Consider the following 19,411-nt stretch of genomic DNA (forward strand, 5'->3'; position numbering starts at 1 on the left):
AATCAATCGTAAAATCAAATAAGTTTATGACGGATTATTGGTTTTTGCCGGCATTTTCTGGATTGAGAACAATAAAAGTCCGGTTTATGAATGGGACCAAATTAATGTTTGGATTTAACCACCGATCCGACCGCTAGGATAAAGTTGAATTCATATGGGTTCAGTATTTATCCGAAAAAGATTACAAATAAAAAATAACAGAAAAATATACCAAAACAAACAAATATATACAATATTTTTATTCCTCTCTCTCCCACAATTCATCTCTTCCTTTGACAACAATGGCGGACAAACCAAGCAGAGCACTTGTATTGTACGGAGACGGCTTGGCTCGATTCGTTGACCCGTCTAATACCCACATCCATTCTCTCGCTTCCGTCGCTAATTGTGGCTTCTTGAGCCTTCCTCATGCGCCTCCAGGTCTCTCTCTTTCCCCCTCACTCTCTTAATTGGCCTACTTTCGTTGATTAGTCAAACAATTTCGGTCATGATCGCCGGTTTACTTATTGAATTTCTCCCCATTTATTGGCGATCCTTGTTTGAGACTGGTGTTTATCAGAAATGAACCGTGTCAAACTTGAGAGTCGTTTGATTTTGTGAGGCATTTGGATCCGTTTGATCAAAAATACCAAAATATTGTTTTTTAAGCCAAATATCAATATGAAACTGGCAAAGCAGCTCACTTTGAGTCTTCTCTGTCTTGATCTAACTGGGCAACATGGAATCCATGATTAGTGTCATGTGTGTTGAAGAGGAAATGAAAAATAGTTTTTTGCTTCATCTATGCAATTTGACCCAAATATATTAAAAATCGAAGAGTAAAAAATCACTTTGTGTTACATTTGCCAGCGCTTTGCTGTTCTGCTACTAGATATTTATTTACCATGTTTTTATTCACTTGCAGAATCTGAGAAAGAAAGGGTAGTTCGAGAATTCGCCCATTTGCTCGATGCATCAGAAGCTTATACTATAGCCGTGAGATACTTCACTCTCTGAGAATGAATTTTTATGCGAGCCGAGTTAGGTGGTGTATTGGTACATAGTTTTATTCACGACAGTAGAGGCTAAAAATCCATGATTTTTGTTTCTTTTGTAACAGACTGGATTAAAAGCTAAGGAAAGTGAAAATGAAATCTCAACTTTGGCTGAAAGGTTTGCCATTTCTCTTATCTGTATAGTTTTCACACTCTTTTGGATAATAAATAGCCAGTATTTCCAGATGATGATGCTAGTTTTGACATTGATGTCACTGGCACAAATATTATGGTGCAGGTTTATGGGACTCAAGGCTGCTTTAGTAACGGACTGTTCTACTCTGAGTTCTTTCGGAAAACTGATTGGCTTAGATGTATTACAGCTTAGTGAAATATGCCATAAGAGTGATTCCTCTCCTTCTGATGCCACGGCATCGAAGTTACTAAGGCTGCTTGGATTTGAAGGAGGAAAGTGCTTGGATGTGAGCCTATACGACTCGGTGTTTGTGCATATGGGGGTTGATGAACATAAAGACTTGCGTACTGGGAACAACGTGGGAGTTATCGACTCTTTGATTGGTAGTATTATGAGAATGGCTCAACCGGGTTCAGAGATTGTATCGCGCTTGCATCTGTCTGTTGTTCTTAGCTACGGTTCTGTCACAGACAAGGATGTTTCAGTTTTTTCTGTCAAGACTCTACAAGAAGGCGTTAACCCCGCATTTGCAGGACTTGTCCCGCGTCAGAGCTACACCATGCGAGGTGAAAAGACACGGGATGATGTTCGGTAAGAGTTCATTTTTTTTTATTTTTGTCAAAACCAAATGTATTTGATTAAAAAATTTCTGAAGTTATAATTGCGTTCTTGACCGGTTTGGTCATTATTGCAACCTACAGGGACTACTGTCCTATGTTGGTAGCTCAGTGGCAGCATGCTGTGACCCGGAAAGACTTAGTTGATACGTTATCATTTGAAGCTCTCAAAAAGGTAATGAATTCTACTTAATTGCAAGTTCCGCTGTAATATATGGCATGGCTTGTCTCATGCTTCTTTTTTGTTCTCTGTTTTTCATCGTAGCTCTGTGGAAATCTTGTTATACCGGCTGATCGGTTCATCCACGAAGTTGCTTTCAAACTTTGGAAGGCCCCAAAATATGGAGCTTAAACAAAAAAAAAACGAAATTTCAGGTATTTAATTGTGATCATCTCCACTCTAGACGCAATTGTATACTCTTTCCTCTGTTGGATTTGATTGTGGATTGATGTCAAAGTTGCTAACCTTACATAAAGAGAAGAGATAAAAGCTTTTTTTGTTTTATCTTCTAAGTTCCGCATCTTGTTATCCAGTTTCATACACAAAAAAAAGAAGAAGATACATAACCTTTCTGATATTTGCTATATATATATAAACTGAATCGGACATGGAAAGTGTTGAGATTTAAGTATCCTCCTCTTGAACCGGGTGGTAGTTAGTACCGCCGATCCAAGACAGTTTCAACTCGTCTTCGTAGAGCCTTTGGCCATGATTGTCTCTTGTGATCTTCCTTAGAAAAACACCTTCTCTCTTGACCACCCAAATGCACTCTTCCTCCTCGGGATTGTCGCATTGCCACCTGAACTTTCTCTCACCGGCGAAAACCGGTAGGGTCTGACCATAAGGCGAGCCAAAAGCGGTGAAGAAGGTGCACTGAAAGTATGTGTAGAGGAACGGTATCTTGATATATACTGGCGTGAAGGACCAGCTTTTGGATTCGCCCGGTTTGAGATCCTGGTTCCCCAATTGGTTATTAGACGACCAACATCTAAACGAGAGACGCCGGTCTCGTCCCGGGTATTTGGTTATCTCGTTTCTCACCTCAAACCGGGCTGCTGTTGTGGATGCGATGAGAAGGCACCACGTGAATGCGGTGGCTAATCGGAATCTTGAACCGATCGTGCACCCCATCCCCATTGCTTGCTCTCTTGAACACTTCTGTTTTTTAGAAAAAAAAATTGTTTTGTTTTGGGAATTTATATAAACATGAGTGGTTTATTTAACAACAACAAGAACAACAACAAAGCGGGAGTGGTTTTGGACGTTTTATGTTGAGCTTCTTTTCCCTTTGGCCTTTTGGTTTCCTGACAAAACAAAACAAAGTAACAAACTTCTGGTAAGTTTTCTTTTTTTTTTTTCTTATCAAAAATAAACATTTCCGTTTTGTTATTTTGGGATCTCCCTTTATATAAAAACTGAAATAGAAAACCAAATACTATGTTATTCGGTTTTAAACAGTTTTGATTTTTGATTCGTATTTGATTTGTAGCAAAATTTATCTGTAATTTATAAAGGAATTTATACGAGATTAAATTTTGTTTTCTTGGGTCGGTTCGAATTTATGATAATTGGATTTTGGGAAAATAAAACCGGATCGTTTATTTTGTCATCTGTTCAGTCTAGTCTTAGAGAAGCTACACGCACCAACGTGGAGTTTAAAGATCTTATGAACGCATAATTGTTTGTCTCACGAGCGGCACTAGTAATACATAGACAAATTAATGATATTCTTTTACCATAATGTCGGATTCTAAAATCTTAAAAATCGAACAAGTAGAGTAGTAAAAATTAGCTAAAGAATAAAGATATATTTCATTGCTCTGTGTTTGGTTCATAAATGAAGAAAAGTTACAAGAGAGTTCGTTCTTAATCATATCACCATTTCCAAACCCATTTGCTTCGAAGAACATCGACGTTGTATCTTAAACCAATCATATCTCTTACGACTCTCCTCTGATAGAAACCGTCTCTCTTTGCAACCCAAACGCACTCATCTACGCCTGTTTCCGACGACTTGCACTCTTTCCGAAACCCATCTCGAACCGAAAAAACCGTCACCAAATCTTCCTTGGTCGTCCCTAACCCGCTCCGGAACCGGCACCGGAACTCTGTTTTCTTGAACGGCCACATGTTCATTGTCGTGAATCTCCAGCTCCGAGCTTCTCCTGGCTTTAACACGGCCCAACCAAGATCGTCTTCGTTCGACCAGCACCTCACGGCAAGCTTTGCTCTCCTGTCAGGGAGACCGGTGATCTCGTTCTTGAGCTCCACGCGTCCTGCGTTCGCTGGAACTGGTAATAACGCCGCCACAGCCACTGTCGCTAGGACAATGCACCACCTGTGGATGCTCCTCATTCCGATTTCTTGATCCGCCTCTGTGTTTTTTTTCAATAATTTAAAAAAAAAAATTAGAAAAATAATGGATTCGAATAAGCTTTTAGGTAACAAATCGGACATGTGAGGATCAAAAGACTCGAATGATGGAGATTACACCGTTAAGAGAGTCATCTCTTCCAAATTTGTAATTTCTATAAGACATGAGTCACAGGACTCGTTTTCTTTATTTTTGGAAAGAAGAAAAACAAAAGAACATAAGACTCGAAACTGAATGAGAGAGATGGACATCCAAATCGAAACTGAAATGGTAACAATGGTTATATATCTACTAAATTAAACATAAACCAAATTTAATGCAACCGAACCAAAACCGATTGCATAAACAAAAATTCATTATTAATCAAACCAAAATACATTTAATCATTTATGCAATATAAATCAAATTTTTATTTATTTATCCAAAACCAAACCAAACCGGATAAAAAAAAGTAACTGAGTATAGCGAAACCAAACTAAACAAAAAAAAAGGAAACCGGAATGTTCACGCGTAGTGAACAAAAAACAAATAAAAGGTGGCTTTTACTATTTGAGGTCATTCTTGCTTGGTCATGCATGAGATGTCTACGATCAACTACAGACTGTGCTGTTTTAAGCAAGAAACTTTTACACAATTATCAAAAATCTTCAATCTAATACGCCTTGAAAAGCCTAATATTTCCTTAAAAATAATAAAGACAAGACATCAACAAAGGGGCAACAGAGAACCAGGAGATGAAGCTTCGAAGAAAAAAGCTGCTAGAAGGTGTAATGTATGTGGCAATCACTAAATAAATAAAAACATGTGATATGCAAAATATTTAGCGAAGATATCAATCATTTCTGCAAGTTGTAGAGATAAATTTATTAAAGAAGGTAATAAAACATTAGCAAGTCAATCATTAGCATCCATGAGCCAAACCAAGCTCCTCAAATGTATAAATAAATACACATATTTCTCGATGTACCTCTGCTACTAGAATACATATAATCACTTATACAAACAATCTTGAATAAATACATAGAAAATGTAGTCTAAGGATCTCTCAAATCGGAGTATGGTGCTTAATTTCTATGGCGCAAAGCTTTCAATTGATGCGGTGACCAAGGCTTCCAGGGCTCAACTAGCTTCTCGACGGGTCTCGACAATTCAAAAAACCTTCCAAACGGAGAATACAACTCATAACCAATGAAATAAATCCCATTAGGCCTAACCGCGTATTTACATATTTGCCCGTCGCATAGAATCGCCGTTGTAGACAAAGTCTTGATCTCAATGTTAGCTGTTCCTAGGCTAGACCGGAACTCACAGTTGTGGATCATCACGCCGTTACCAAACTGAGGAACTTCGAAGTTCCAATGAAACTCGGACGAGGGAACCGATTTGTGCCATCCGATGTCTTTCTCTGACGATCGGCAATGGTAGAAAACCGCGGGGTTTTTGGAATTTTGCATTTCGTTTTTTATGAGTATGGAAAAATCAACGTCTCCTTTGTCAGCTGAGTTTACGGTTAGACTGATTGCTTGCGAAACAAGGCACCATATTACTAGGGTTTTCATTTTTCTCAGGCCGTTTCTTGTTTGGATCTTCTCTCCATTCGGCGGGTATTTAAATATATACAGCGTTAACATTGAAAAAGTAGATTTTATTCATACGGTTGGACAATTATAGAAAGGGCGTAATATGGTATTTTAGAAAAGCTAAATTTATTGTGTTTGTTATATAATATACTAATCTTGTGTTTTGACTCGGATGTTCTTATCACTTGACTTATCAATTATCGGATTCACTCACCAAAATTCCTTCCAGAAGCACAAAAGTGCTTCGCTACTAATAATTTGTAAAAACATTTATATATATATATATATATATATATATATATATATATATATTCTTAGGTTAATAATTTGTAAAACATTTGGTACAATCAAATTAGGCTGCAAGCAAGCAAGGATAGTTTCAGAGATGAAAGAGCATTGATATGACATCTTTCGATACCTGTAGTTATGATTTCGATTCATCAAGAGACAACCCATCAAATATCTTTTGGGTTCATGTTTTGAATGCAATAGGTAAAGATTGGTTACCGCAAAATATACAAGAATGTACAGATATATGTACTATCAGAACTCAGAAGCTGTCTGTTTTTGTATTGAAATGAGGAGATTTCAGAGATCTGAAGAAGGTTCCCCACAGAAAGCCTCTGGTTCGAACGTTCTTGCGGTTTCATCATTGTACGCTCCTGGTATTGGCATCGAGGATCTGTCCCTAGGATCTTTATATGTTCTGTAAGACGATGCAATTGGAGAATTGCCAAGGTTTACGACTAGAATGAGCGATAATCCGAGAATGACTAGCGTGTTTTTCAGCCTGGCAAGGACTGGTTTTACCTGAAACCACACAAACACAAATAAATCATTTCACAGATCTCATTCGAAACTTTAAAGCAATCCCTGAAATATGATACAGTGGACAGTAAAAAAAAACCAACAAAATTCATGGATTTTTTGTATGATTGATCATAGCTTACCGAGAAAGATCCAAGAAGACGGTCTCGCGCCAAGACTTGAGGTGTTTTCACCCATACCTGTTTCCAAGATTCCATAATTAAAGTGTAGAAATTAACAAACAGAAATGTTTTCTTCCACAGAGCTTAACCGATATATAGAGAGAGACGAATCTTAAACCTGACCATCATACCACCCAGTTTCTTCATCTGCAAAAGAGAGAAGAAGAAGAAAGAAATTGAAAAACAAAAAAGAAGCAAAACTTTAGAGACAGATTGATTCATCATAACAAACAATGAAGAACCCAGCGCATCCTAAACGTAAAGTTATACTCACTGATTCATAAAGGTAGCTACGGAAAACAGAGAAATGAGTAAAATATGATAATGCCTCACAGATACACTTATACACATATTGCAATTTGAGAACAAAAGAGAAATCAAACCAGAAATCCAAATTGAATTTGAAAATAGTCAGGATCATGTAATTTTGCAGAAATAGGGAAAAGTAAAAAAAGGCATACACTCGACGGTGGCGCTAAGAAGACGATTTCCGACGTAGGCCCAACCCAGATACATCCTTACGACAGCAAGCGTGACGACGAAGATCCCGCTAGAGCCGGCGGCGAGTATCCGCTTGACGGGTTCGTATTCGGGTCCGACGGATCCGAACCAGGAAACGGGTAACCCGACGAAAAACGCGAAAGAAGCGCCGGTGACGAAGAGCCTGGAGGAGTACTCGACGAGATCTCCAGAGGCCCAGGAGAAAGGGAAAGAGGAGGAGAGAGACTGGTACTCGTTGATTGGTTGCTGTTCAGGCGGAACGGGACAATCGGCCTCCGGCAAAGGCGGTGGAGGTTGGGGTTCGGAGTTTCCGGCGCCGAATTTGACAAGTGAAGAAGAGGACGGTAAGGGTATATTGGGAAATAAATTGTGGTGAAGGAATCGGCGGTGACGAGACGGCGGTTTAATGGAGGATGGGATTGGAGTGAAAAGGCGGAGGAGCACAGTAGCAGCCATCGCAGCTTCCCAATTTTTTTTTCTTGTGACGTAAATTATTTTCCAATTTTCAGTTTTATTTGTATATACTACAGTAATGATCAACCCTTTTTTAAAAAAAGAAAAAAAAAGAAGCGCAGCAAATTAATGGGACAATTATAAAGTTTGTACACATTTGACATATATCCTTCAAGGCTCTGTTTAAATCTTATAGCTGTGCTATGATGTCACTCGATCATAACTGGTCGGTGTGATTTTTTACGTACTGCCAAGTATATATTGTATACTGGTAATTAAGAAATGTTTGGATGGTCATATGAATGTAACTAAAGAGAGCCGGTACTCTTGAACACCAGAAAAGATATAACAATATTTTATATATATTAGCGGCCGCTTATTAAACATAATTATTAAACTGGCGGCAGAAAATAGAAACAAACCCAAATTGACAATAACACAATGTATGACAAACACCCAATCTGCATATTCGGTAATGAAAAGAAGCACAGAAGCCAAACCAGTACAACGTAAGAAAAGTGGACACACACATATATATATAGACGCATTCGAAGCTTAAAGGGAGGTCAATGGCCAGGGTGGTCGATATTTGCCTCAAAGAAACCTTGGGGGTGGAGGGGATGCAAATGGGATTTTATACTTCTTACAGAATGCCACGTATTTTTTCCCGTTCGGGCACTTAGTACCAGGCGGCAATGTTGGACGACGAGGAGGAAACTGAAAATTAGGAGGAATATGAATATTAGGTTTTGGTTCAGGAATATGGATTCCCGGAATGCCCCTTGCTTGGACCGTCACTTGACCAGGATGGTAAGTCTCTACTCCACCTGCACCACCCAAAACGCATTACAGTGTCAGCTTTCAAGGTAATTTGATCATTAATTTTAGTGGTTATTTGTTCTTTCTATTCAGTTCCGAAAAAAAAACTCAAAACCAAACACCCTTTTAAAAAAACCTGATTACTTATAACGTAGACACAATAAAGACTTCGGAATATCTAAAGACGAAATGACTCACTAAGTTTCTGGAGCTCCCTTTGTTCGCCATGTGGAAACACGAGAAGAAGAAGAAGAACGACAAGCATGGAAGAGACTACGGAAGATTTCATCTTAATTTGTATATTCCCTCTTAGTTTACTTATCAGTGTGCCTCACGCTTATGCATTTATATAGAAAATAGGGGGATGGAAATAAAAGGATAGGTTTTCACCCAAAAACGTTAAAAGTCATTATAGTAAATGAAAGTTAAAGATAGTTAGAGCATAATAGCCCAAGATGAAACTAGTGAAGAGATAAGAGTGCGAGCGAGAGAGAGAGAGAGAGAGAGTTAGTCGTCTGTCACTTAATTATGGGTCTTCAAGTTTTGGTACTCTTTGGTGAAAAGTCCTCGCTGGCTGCCATGTTTTGGCTTACTAGCGGAGAAACAGAGAGAGAGAGAGAGAGACGACTTAGTTGTGAGTGTCACTTATGGGTCTTCAAGTTTTGGTACTCTTCGGTGAAAAGTCCTCGCTGGCTGCCATGTTTTGGCTTACTAGCGGAGAGACAGAGAGAGAGAGAGAGACGACTTAGTTGTGAGTGTCACTTATGGGTCTTCAAGTTTTGGTACTCTTCGATCGAGACGACTTACTTGTGAATGTCGCTGGCTGCCATGTTTTTGGGTTTACTAAACGGTGAGAGAGAGAGAGAGAGAGAAAGAGAGAGAGAGAGAGAGAGAGAGAGAGAGAGAGAGAGAGAGAGAGACGACTTAGTTGTGAGTATCACTTATGGGTCTTCAAGTTTTGGCCGCCATGTTTTGGTTTACTAGGTCAAGTGCTTTGCATTGCATTATTTTCCCTTATAACTTACTTTGGTAATTTGTATATATCAGGTACCAGAAAGACTGAAAGCGAATATAAACCAGGACCATTTTAACGCCCAATATTGTATCTTATATTATTTCTTTTTTCCTCTCCTCATGTTTTCTACTTTCTCTCTTTCCAGTTGACCAAAACAATTGTACATAATATCTATCTCTTGGTCTTCGTAAACTCCTAAGAGCATATGGATAAATTGCAGAACTTTACTTCATTTTCATGTCACATTTTTTCTCTCTTATTCAGTCGAGTCGATTTATTGTATTTCTTCACTGAAAATTTGAAATCAAACCCATAGCCAGAATCAAATTTACCAAAAATTCGAATACATAACGTAGAAGTTATATAATTACTAATTGAATAATCACGTAAAACAAAATGTTAAAACTATATATTTGTGTCCATTTAATATAACCAATAGTTTTATTTTGTTTCATTATAGTGTCGTACATTATGAATAGTTTAGCACGTTAAACTAAATTTTAACAGTCGTATAAAGAACCTAAAATAACATAATTTAAACGTATCAAAAGTAATTAATTTTAACCTCACATAATAAAAATTTAATATATAATGTGAGATTAAGAAGAAAAATACGTAAACAGATCACACGTCCCTGTGTCCGTTGAATGCCAGTATCTCTTTTTTTTTTTTAATAACTTTTATTATGCTTTTACAAGAATTAGCAGCAACAATCCCCACATGTTTACAATTACCAGATTATGGGGAAAATCCATCCCACACCAAAAGAAAAAAAAATGAAAAAAAAAAATTGAAAACAGAACACCATATGATTTTTCGTATTCTCTTCATCTCTATTTTCTTTCCTTTTCTTTTTTTTACTAATTTTTGTCGTTACAGGTAGCAATGATAATATTAGTAGTAATAGTTACAAAGGGTTTTCATAGGGCTTTTTTTTTTTTTTTTTTTGGTTGTAGAGCTCCCACTTCGATTGAACTCCACAAGCTTTTCCCTAGCCCGACAATCTTTCTTTCCTCTCATCATCTAACCGTAAAGAAGAAAGAAAAGAAAAAAAGCAAAAAAGAAAAAAGGCGATCCCCCCACCAATTGGCTCTTTGAACCAGACCAGGTGAAGCAACAGCTTCTGCCTACATATCTTACATCAAATTTTCACTTGTGTTCGCTCTGTTGCTTATGTTTAGACCCTGAAGCCGCTTCAGGCTTCGCATCAGTTGCGTAAACGACGGCCGTAAATGTGGTTCCCTACACGCAGAATATAACAACACCTTAGCTTAGTCTACCCAAATTATGATTCCAGTTAAACCCAAACACTGACCCACTTGACCGGATTGTACCCACTTCTGCAGTGACTGTAGTCAGCACTACAATCTGAACATGGGGTTCGGAGTAATCTTGGATTCATATGAACTTTTAAGGGAATTTTTTATTTATTTAGTAAAGAAATGGACTTACATTTGCCAACATTCCCGGATTATCTGTGCAACGGTTGGATCAATATCATCAGGGATTTCCAGGCGGCGATTCTGGAATCCCACAGCTCCAACAACTTGCATCGGATTTAAACCTTTCCAGGGGATGCGTGACGTAGCTAACTCCCACAATATAACACCAAAGCTGTACACGTCACATCTGTACAAGCACACCAATCAATACTTGTGTTCTAATAGCATTTTTAAGATTCTCATAGCGTTACATTTATTACTCACTTCTCGTTAGCTGGTTCATTCCTCAACACTTCTGGAGCCATCCACTCAGGCTGCGTAGACATTAGCAGGCCATTTTATCAAGTAAGTTGCTCTGTTTTGTTTTTTTCCCAAAGAGAATTCATAGTTCAGAAAAAAAAAGGAATATTTCTATTTTGAGTTAACACTTACCGTTCCTGCAGTTGATTTTGAGGACAAATAAGTGTGATGTTTCATGCGTGATAATCCAAAATCACAAACCTTCACAACCCAATTTTTATCAACAAGAAGGTTTGGAGATTTTAAATCCCTATGTACAACAGTCGGGTGGCTGGTGTGTAAGTAGTTCATTCCTTTTGCCTGCAATACCATCAGGTAGAGAGAAAATGTCAGATGAATTATGGCAAAATACACCAAGGAACTTCTAGTGCTTTCTGTTTAACCCAATGCAACTCATGTATACCACATCAAGTGCCATCCGCATTCGTCTCTTCTCATCAAGCTGATGATTTGGTCGATGGAGTAATCTATACAGACTCCCTCTGCATAGTATCAGGAAATTCTAAACCACTGAGTCAAGAAGAAGAGAAATAATAATAAACAGAGAACCTCATGATTATAAAAGGATTAATTCATGTATAGAACAGGACTAGAAATAAAAGTCGTAGAGTAGACCGACTGATACACGAACTGTAAAAGAAGAATATGAGGACCAACCTTGGAAGGAACTCTGTCAGAATGGAGAAATTTGGTGGCCGGGTAACTGCTCCCATGAAAAGAACAACATTTGGATGCCGTAACCTCAACATTATTTCAATCTATTGGAACAAAATAAAAACATTCATAGTATGATTAAAGAGATTATATAAGGAATTCTACAGATAAGTAGATGCCTAGGATTAAATGATCTGGAGTTACTTCAGATTTGAACTGTGTCAATGCATCACCAGAGAAATCTTGATCCAGAAACTTCTTAACAGCCACTTCCTGAAATGAAAAACACAATCAGTCCAAGATGTTTACGTATAAAATAGCAATACTCTTCATTAGAAACTGCAGATTAAAGATCATTGCAAGGTTCAGTGAATTAAGACTCCAAAACATAACTCACAGTTCCATTCCACTCTGCACGGTAAACTTCTCCATATGAACCTGCAACAAAATCAGTACACAAAAAGAGCACATTAAATCTTGGAATTCGGGATAATAAGGGGCTATTCTAGTTTATCAAACTGAAAATGGTGGAAAATTAGATTTTATTCATAACTATAAAGGCTAGATAACAATTCGTAAGTGTCAAGCTTCATCAACAGTCTCTCACGGATACCACTCTAAATATATAATAAAGTTTGCCAGCTTCTTAGGAATCTAGTATTTGATAGTCCAAACCTTACCAATACCAATCCGCTCGCCAATCTGGAGATCTTCCCACATAATTTCCCACTTTGCAGCCTCACCGAGAAATGGATTAATTCCTTGGTCATGACTACCACAAACAGAAGGCTCCTCATCAGCAGTGCTGATCTCAATCTTTTCCGATGAAGAAACTTTACCCATATTATCCACATCAAAGTTTCTCTTTATTGAAAAATCGACCTCCACTGGTTGTTGGTATGTCTCAGCTGTTGGAAGTGAGACATTTTCACCAATTCGTTGTCAGTGTAAAGTTGCTTAAATGCACTAATAGTAACAAGAAAATATAATATTATACGGCATACATCAATTAGCGGGTTATCCCTCACCTGAGGTACAAAGAGCTGACAATTGCATTGCTGTGGGGTTCCTTTCAGATTCTCTCAGTTGTTCAGCTAACGGATCGACAACCTATATAGTGCAGATGGAAAAAAAAAAAGACTCCAGGAATCGTAAGATATATTGTGGGAAAGAATTAACAAAACTTGTGCTCCAATAGTGAAAAGATGTGTATCCTAAGATTACCTTTTCTGGGTAGCATGGAACCCCCGAATTCATAGAAGTGCTACTTTCTTGGCGGAGTTCTTGAAGCATATTCTTCTCCATCAAGTTCTGTGGGTTGACATCCATAAACAAATCTGGGGGAGGTGATGCACCACTTTCTAACAAGACGGCATGTAATTTCTGCGCAAATTCAGGGTTCTTTGCTGCACTTATGACGTACTTTGAGACATTCTTAACTTTAACTTTCTGTGCACATGTCGGTTTCCCAGAAAATGGCGGCAAGTTTTCACCAGATATCTGCTGTGATTGCATTAGCTTTCCAAAATCATGCTCAAACCTCTCTGTTTGATGTTTTTCAACAGCACATATGTCACTGTTTTCTTCAAGGTTTTCAGTGAGCAAATTTGCCACCATACCAGATCTGGACTCCGTTTCCTCCAAAACTGAAAAGGCTGGCGTTTCAATCTCTTTCTCTAGTACAGGGCATGAATGTTGCAATGTGTCCAGATCATCAGGAAATACTCTTGTATCGGTGCCAGAAACTGGAAGAAAACTGCTTGGAACCTCGGCAGGGATCAGAGCACCCGGAGCACCCATTAAGTCAATAATGTATTCACTGCATGTGAAGAATGAATCAGGACTCTGCAAAAATCGCTACCATCGCATAGAAACTAAGCCTAATATCAGAAATCTAGAATGAGAACATTAGGTAGCTGATTACAGCAGTCAAAGAATACCTTTTGTCATCTAGTTTAATCAAGTTCACAGCCCCATCATCAGTTCCAGTGTAGTAGCTGCCTTTAACCAGCATACATGGAAGATTAATCCTATCAGCAAGCACCTAGAAACAAGAAGAGGGAACTAGTTTAGCTCACCCTATATCTACTAGCATTGACCAAATAGGGAACTCAGTGATGGAAAAGGAATAACGCGTGTTGTCACTAAGAGCCAAAAATACGATAATCGATCATGAGCAAAGCTAGAAACTTATAAAAACGTTTTGTTATAACCTTGAAAAGCAAAGCCCTGTGACGTGCAAGACCAACATTAACACGTCCAAGTGGAAGAATAGTAGTGTTTAAAGAATTCCTTAGTTCATAGCTTCGAAGCATCCACCTTCTCAATGCTTCATCAGCATTTTCAACGGGGCCACCCATTTGCTCTACAACTATATTTGCAATTTTCTGAGTTAACTCGCTTGACACCTGACCACGAGCAAATTCTGAACATTCCAGAGACAAAGCATATGCTCTCCTCTCTAGCTCTTGCAGTTCAGGATCAATCAATCGGTTCACCAAAATGACCTCATAATCGACATTGTCTGAAATGGAGATCGCTTGAAGATCCACGAGAAGTGGCATCTTCCCCTGTGAGAGAGAATTGGATGTAATCCCATACACATCGTAAAAACCATCCCTGACTTTCTGGTCGTAATTAATGACCTTATGTCCCTGCAAGAAACCAAAAATAAACAGCATGATCAGCTAAATTCCCCCATTGAGATAATCAAGGCAGAAACCATCCACATTTGAATAAACGTCGTATCTCCAGCACAAAATGATTACTCGCAACCAAGAGATTAACAGTGCAAGCAATGGCAATGATCAGTTACAGCAAAATCCTTATTCCGCTAAACCCAGGCTAATCGAACAATCAGACTCCCTAAAACCCCAAACTCCAGAGGAATCAGAATAATTAATCTAAGCGATAGTCAGGATATAGAGTATACCCAATAGCGGAGCGAGAGAAAGTCAACGGCGGAATCTGCGTCGGTGACGGGAGCTGAAACCCCAAGGCTAATCCGCTTAGCAGCATCAAGCTGAGCCGTATCTGCATTCTCTCGCGGATCAGGATCAGACACGCTGATCGCCATAGCTAACTGGACTTGATACTCCTCCTCCATCAAATTGAAATCCACACCATCCACAGCTGCCAGATCACGGCCTACAGGCTCAAATGTTTCCATTCTCGGCATTGTCGAGGAGGGGTTACCAAAACCAGAAGAAGAGACGGAAGAAGTCGAAGCGGGGCTAGGGCTAGAGCTGGGAATAGGGCTAGGATCGATCATCGGTCTAGTCGACTCGTCTAACCTGTGATGGTCTCCAAATCCGCCGCCGACGCCACTACTTCCGCCTATGTGGAGCTTCCGCAAAAGATGCTTCATCTTCGACATCGATCGTCAACGACGAACTGATCTCTCTTTCTCTCTCTAAAAATCTCCAGTTTATCTCTCTACAAAATGAAGCTTCCTTTTGCTAGTTTTTTTCCGCTAATTTTTTCTGAAAAAAAAAATGGAAATAATATTGTCAAAAGATATTTAATTGGAGATATATTACAGGAACAACAAATACGTCCCCTCGTAAACGTCCGTTAAAAAAACAAAGAAATAAAAATTCTTCCAGGTTTAACAATAAAATAAAATAAAAATGGATAAATACAGCTTAACCTGCGCCGACATCTTCGAAAGTAGATTCCATTAACATGCGCACTCTTCTTCGTCAAGCCACCTCCACTTGGTAAGAATAGCTTTGACTATTTTACTCCAAGTACTCAAAAACTAATTAAAAAATTCACATTTATCTGAGATGAAAAAAAAAAAATTCCCATTATCCGATCGCAATTGTCGACCCATAAACTCATTTTGTTTGATTTTAATTCCAGTTGGCCCAAAATAGAAGAAGAAGAAGAAGAAGAAGAAGAAAGCCACTGTTGCAATGGTAAAAATTATGTGTAGGAATAGTAAATAAACCAGAGAAAAAAGAAGAAAGAGAGGAGACAATTACAATTATTCTACAGTTAAACTGTTTACAGTCTTCTCTGTATACCACCAAGTTCTTTAAACTAAACAAGAAAACAACATTCGATATATAAAAATATAGATATATATCTCCAACTTTTGTGATCCGTTTGACAACTCAATAGGAAGAAAAACTTCCATTAAGCTTTCCAAAGCATCTTCCCACTAAAGAGCTAAGTCTTGACCTTCTTGTCAACGAACATGAATTTGTAACCGGTATGCAGCTCCTCCTATAATGCCAGATTCTGCCTTGAAAGCTTACAACTTTTTTTTTGGCCAAAGACTTTTTTACCTTTCGAAAGGATTTTCTGCTTCAGCAGGATACTCAGGTGCAGCTACAGCTGCATCAACCTTTTCCTTCAGATTGAATTTCTTTGCAATCATTGGCCTTACATCTTCAGCTCCGATTAAGCTTTCAAGGAATGGGAGCAAGTCAAGGAGTTCTTTATCAGACGGGTCGTTAAACCAGCTCTCTATTGGCACCCCATTCTCCACTTGGAACCCAAATGCCTAAAACATGGCACACACAAAAAAAAAGAAAAGGCCAGAGAGAAGATTCGTCATTTACATATATTCCAATGAGATTATGCAACAGCCTTGAGATACAGCTCAGAGAATTCTTGATGATGGTTACATACAAGAAGTAAGACCTCAAACTAAGAACTTTTAGTCATATCATTCTTTCTGTTAAGGCTATATTATAAGCCTTCCTATACTAGGATGTGCATCCTACCAATCGGCTTTATTTTAAAGCATAAGAATCGAGGATCCAATATGTTTGTACTCGTTGTGTAGAGGGTTGATAAAAGAATGTAATACCTGTGGAGAGTTATCGACGATGATAACACGAGATAAATCACGCCCAAGGACCGACAAGTCCTTTAGGTAGTTACCGTCAAAGAATACACAAGAGTCACGGTACACTCTATGGCGAAAGAGTTTCCTCTTAGGGTCAAGCACATTCAGAAGTTGCTCAGCATAGATACTTTGGCTAGCTGTAAATATAATGATCTCAAAAAGACGGGACACTCTCTCCATAAACTCTTTGAGGTGAGGACGGCACCGCACATACACCATATGCTCTTCTTCGTTAAAATGTACAGGGAATGTGAAATCCACCTCATCACACGGTTCTAGAGTAGAGTGCACAAGAGTCTCTGTGGAAACAAAATAAAAATATGTGTTATAGATATAACAGAATAAACAAAACAAACTCTTTTATGGATCATCAACTACTTAAACACTAAATCATGACATGTTGTCTATGGTTACACCACATCTACATACAGCAATAACGAGAGAGAGAAACGATTTGTGTTCCATTAGAACCTGCAAAAAGAGGTAATATAACAACCAAACGAATCAAGTGAAAAGTAGCCTTACCATCGAGGTCTAGGACTAGAGAAATAGGAGGGCAGCTTCGGGTCTGTTTAGGAAGCAAGACGGGCCTGAAAGTTGGGACAACAGATGACAAGTTCGGCAGGTTCTTGATAAACAGATAAGGATCAAACTCATCGAGTTCTTCATCCTCTTCATCCTCCATGCATACCGAGGTTATAAGGGAATCTTGGCCACCCTCATCGACACACTCCAGCTTTGAACTCTTCATTGCTAGATAAATGGCAGAAACTGAATCCAAGTTACAATTTGAATCTACGGGACTTGTATCTAGAGCAAGCAATCGATCATAAGGGTTCTGTGCATCCAAATCTCGAGAAGAAGCAGAGTCATCGTCTTCCATTAAAAACCTATTAACATCAACTTGTAACTGTATAAGTAAGTGTATAAACTTTCTCACCCTTCGTCAACAGGACTCAGAGCCAAATGCAATTACTCCACAATCTCAATTGTCCCATTTTTCACATTCATACTCAACACACAACCAATAAGTACATATCTACGATTAAAATTCTACTCGGGCATAAATCAATCTCCAATTAAAGTTCTCAAAAATCAAAACTTTCACAGCTAGAGATAACAGCCAGAGCTAAAGTTTTGGCTTTTACCTTGTAGGAACACTCTTTCACCTTGTAGCTACCGACAAACCGAGACGACCCGGAGATAAATCAGATCCCGAGTCCGTCAAATTGCAAAAGCTCAAACAAAAGGATAATCTGGGGATAGAAAACAGATCTTGGATTAGAAAAGGAGCAAGCCCTAGCTGATTTACAAGTAGGAACCAAATGAAAAGCACCGAGATTTAAAAATTGGTGAAAAACTTTGGAGCCCAAAAAAGAAGCAAAATTCGAAATCTCCCCCTCGCGGAAAGTGACAGAAATCAATATTTTTTTTATCTCTATAGAACCGAACCGGAAACGAAAACCCACGAAATCGAATTCAGAAAAGTCTAGGGATTCTCTTACAAAAAGAGGGGGAAAAGTAGCTACCGTAGTGATAGAAGATAAAAAGACAGTTTAATTTTAATTGAGCAAAAAAAATAAAACTTTGACTGAAAAAGACGATTAAATCTATCGTTTCCGCTTTCTCCGCAAAATTCTCGGCAAGGAAGCAAAAGACTGCAAGTTCTCGCGCCCACCCAAATTCTATCCCAGAAATTTCAAGCTGAAAAATTAAGAGTACAGAAGAATAGACGGAGAGGGAAGCAGAAAAAAAAAAAAAAAACCTAGAGACAGTAAACTGGTCGGGAAAAAATACCTCCGATCAAAAGGATTTCTTCTTTACTCGTCTTCTCTCTCTCTCTTCGTAATATTATCATGAGTAAAACTTTTCCTGGAAAATGAGAGTCGACTATTGTCTACTGTCTACATAAGGAAGAAAATTTGCAATTGAATGCCCTCATACTTTCTAAACGTTTTAATTAGTACCTCGATAGTTTACAATTCTAAGTAAAAAACCCATGCGTTCGGGAGTAGGCCACGGCCGGTTCGAGGAGAGGAACCATGTCCTGTTCCTTGAAAACTTTTTAGCTAAAATAATCCTTAGAAACTTTTTGGCTCACTATTACAAATTGGAGTTGTGCATACGTTATATGTTATTATCATTGGAATAAAACGTACTAATTAAGACTTTAGACTTTTAGTGTTGTATATCTATAAATAGAATAACTCTTTTTTAAGTGTCAAGGTTCGTTTGTTACTTTGTTTGACAGATCTGATAACAGAATGGTAAAGTATTACTGTTTAGTCCTATATATATATATATATATGATGATCCACAAAACTTGAAGTCTTTCTTTAGATTCAATAGTGAAAGTCAAAAATGGAAAGAGATAAAAGCAAATGAAAATGATGATCGAAGATAGTTCTGAAAAGAGATGTAGACATACTAGTAAGGATTTATTTATCAGTGCTTTAGTTACTCAATAGAGTAAGGTAAAAAAGGTAACGTCACTTGGAGAATTCTGAACTTTTCAAGGCACTTGGCTTAGTTAGAGATGTTAACTTTTGATATTGAGAAGAACGAAGCTCTCTCTGTTTCGTCTGCGTGTTATGACAGAACCCAAAAAAAGGTGTTCAACACAAATCAAGCCCAATAA

At 38.3% G+C, this 19,411-nt stretch overlaps 7 protein-coding genes across 9 annotated transcripts; 1 reads left to right on the top strand and 6 right to left on the bottom strand.

Moving 5' to 3' along the window:
• Positions 1–246: 246 nt before the first annotated feature.
• LOC18017438 lies at positions 247–2,292 on the top strand. The gene is made up of 6 exons (XM_006399632.2): positions 247–420; positions 905–975; positions 1,100–1,152; positions 1,273–1,761; positions 1,872–1,962; positions 2,053–2,292. The coding sequence occupies exons 1-6, from the start codon at positions 282–284 to the stop codon at positions 2,137–2,139; spliced, it is 930 nt and encodes a 309-aa protein (XP_006399695.1). The 5' UTR covers positions 247–281; the 3' UTR covers positions 2,140–2,292.
• Positions 2,293–2,412: 120 nt separating this feature from the next.
• On the bottom strand, positions 2,413–2,925 carry LOC18017439 (S-protein homolog 13). The gene has a single exon (XM_006399633.1). It carries the CDS (start codon positions 2,923–2,925, stop codon positions 2,413–2,415), a length of 513 nt encoding a protein of 170 aa, XP_006399696.1.
• Positions 2,926–3,663: 738 nt separating this feature from the next.
• On the bottom strand, positions 3,664–4,143 carry LOC18017440 (S-protein homolog 13). The gene has a single exon (XM_006399634.1). The coding sequence runs from the start codon at positions 4,141–4,143 to the stop codon at positions 3,664–3,666; it is 480 nt and encodes a 159-aa protein (XP_006399697.1).
• Positions 4,144–5,226: 1,083 nt separating this feature from the next.
• Positions 5,227–5,721, bottom strand: LOC18017441. The gene has a single exon (XM_006399635.1). It carries the CDS (start codon positions 5,719–5,721, stop codon positions 5,227–5,229), a length of 495 nt encoding a protein of 164 aa, XP_006399698.1.
• A 380-nt stretch (positions 5,722–6,101) lies between these two features.
• Positions 6,102–9,111, bottom strand: LOC18017442 (uncharacterized protein ycf36). 2 transcript variants are annotated; one of them, XM_006399636.2, is made up of 5 exons: positions 8,703–9,111; positions 7,193–8,512; positions 6,850–6,878; positions 6,693–6,749; positions 6,102–6,552 (listed from the first exon to the last, which is right to left on the bottom strand). In XM_006399636.2, the coding sequence occupies exons 2-5, from the start codon at positions 7,686–7,688 to the stop codon at positions 6,331–6,333; spliced, it is 804 nt and encodes a 267-aa protein (XP_006399699.1). In that variant the 5' UTR covers positions 7,689–8,512; positions 8,703–9,111; the 3' UTR covers positions 6,102–6,330. The 2 variants fall into 2 exon arrangements, with proteins under 2 accessions (XP_006399699.1, XP_024011576.1); XM_024155808.1 differs by having other exon boundaries at positions 6,109–6,552; positions 6,855–6,878.
• A 1,337-nt stretch (positions 9,112–10,448) lies between these two features.
• On the bottom strand, positions 10,449–15,390 carry LOC18017444 (probable serine/threonine-protein kinase SIS8). Its single transcript, XM_006399639.2, has 14 exons — positions 14,848–15,390; positions 14,129–14,569; positions 13,856–13,959; positions 13,140–13,734; positions 12,944–13,025; positions 12,596–12,823; positions 12,313–12,353; positions 12,120–12,188; positions 11,919–12,019; positions 11,665–11,743; positions 11,394–11,561; positions 11,226–11,275; positions 10,972–11,148; positions 10,449–10,761 (listed from the first exon to the last, which is right to left on the bottom strand). Exons 1-14 carry the CDS (start codon positions 15,289–15,291, stop codon positions 10,656–10,658), a joined length of 2,685 nt encoding a protein of 894 aa, XP_006399702.1. The 5' UTR covers positions 15,292–15,390; the 3' UTR covers positions 10,449–10,655.
• A 486-nt stretch (positions 15,391–15,876) lies between these two features.
• LOC18017445 (CTD small phosphatase-like protein 2) lies at positions 15,877–18,646 on the bottom strand. Of its 2 annotated transcripts, none has more exons than XM_006399640.2 (5): positions 18,571–18,646; positions 17,922–18,029; positions 17,299–17,526; positions 16,735–17,072; positions 15,877–16,425 (listed from the first exon to the last, which is right to left on the bottom strand). In XM_006399640.2, the coding sequence occupies exons 3-5, from the start codon at positions 17,522–17,524 to the stop codon at positions 16,204–16,206; spliced, it is 786 nt and encodes a 261-aa protein (XP_006399703.1). In that variant the 5' UTR covers positions 17,525–17,526; positions 17,922–18,029; positions 18,571–18,646; the 3' UTR covers positions 15,877–16,203. The 2 variants fall into 2 exon arrangements, with proteins under 2 accessions (XP_006399703.1, XP_006399704.1); XM_006399641.2 differs by having other exon boundaries at positions 17,299–17,663.
• Between the last annotated feature and the right edge of the window lie 765 nt (positions 18,647–19,411).

This window comes from Eutrema salsugineum, unplaced genomic scaffold (genome assembly GCF_000478725.1).
Source record: "Eutrema salsugineum unplaced genomic scaffold, Eutsalg1_0 scaffold_2, whole genome shotgun sequence".
NCBI classification, from domain to species: Eukaryota; Viridiplantae; Streptophyta; class Magnoliopsida; order Brassicales; family Brassicaceae; genus Eutrema; species Eutrema salsugineum.

Coding starts and splice junctions, on each gene's coding strand:
- LOC18017438 (XM_006399632.2), top strand. CDS start 282: ATGGCGGACAAACCAAGCAGAGCACTTGTATTGTACGGAGACGGCTTG. Junction 1,153..1,272: donor ATCTCAACTTTGGCTGAAAG/GTTTGCCATTTC, acceptor ATTATGGTGCAG/GTTTATGGGACTCAAGGCTG. Junction 1,963..2,052: donor CATTTGAAGCTCTCAAAAAG/GTAATGAATTCT, acceptor TTTTCATCGTAG/CTCTGTGGAAATCTTGTTAT.
- LOC18017439 (XM_006399633.1), bottom strand. CDS start 2,925: ATGGGGATGGGGTGCACGATCGGTTCAAGATTCCGATTAGCCACCGCA.
- LOC18017440 (XM_006399634.1), bottom strand. CDS start 4,143: ATGAGGAGCATCCACAGGTGGTGCATTGTCCTAGCGACAGTGGCTGTG.
- LOC18017441 (XM_006399635.1), bottom strand. CDS start 5,721: ATGAAAACCCTAGTAATATGGTGCCTTGTTTCGCAAGCAATCAGTCTA.
- LOC18017442 (XM_006399636.2), bottom strand. CDS start 7,688: ATGGCTGCTACTGTGCTCCTCCGCCTTTTCACTCCAATCCCATCCTCC. Junction 6,879..7,192: donor TCTTAGCGCCACCGTCGAGT/GTATGCCTTTTT, acceptor TCTCTTTTGCAG/ATGAAGAAACTGGGTGGTAT. Junction 6,750..6,849: donor CTGGGTGGTATGATGGTCAG/GTTTAAGATTCG, acceptor TCTTGGAAACAG/GTATGGGTGAAAACACCTCA.
- LOC18017444 (XM_006399639.2), bottom strand. CDS start 15,291: ATGTCGAAGATGAAGCATCTTTTGCGGAAGCTCCACATAGGCGGAAGT. Junction 12,354..12,595: donor TGGCGAGCGGATTGGTATTG/GTAAGGTTTGGA, acceptor ATTTTGTTGCAG/GTTCATATGGAGAAGTTTAC. Junction 12,189..12,312: donor GTGCAGAGTGGAATGGAACT/GTGAGTTATGTT, acceptor TTTTCATTTCAG/GAAGTGGCTGTTAAGAAGTT.
- LOC18017445 (XM_006399641.2), bottom strand. CDS start 17,656: ATGGAAGACGATGACTCTGCTTCTTCTCGAGATTTGGATGCACAGAAC. Junction 17,073..17,298: donor TCTAGTCCTAGACCTCGATG/GTAAGGCTACTT, acceptor TTGTTTCCACAG/AGACTCTTGTGCACTCTACT. Junction 16,426..16,734: donor TCGTCGATAACTCTCCACAG/GTATTACATTCT, acceptor GCCATGTTTTAG/GCATTTGGGTTCCAAGTGGA.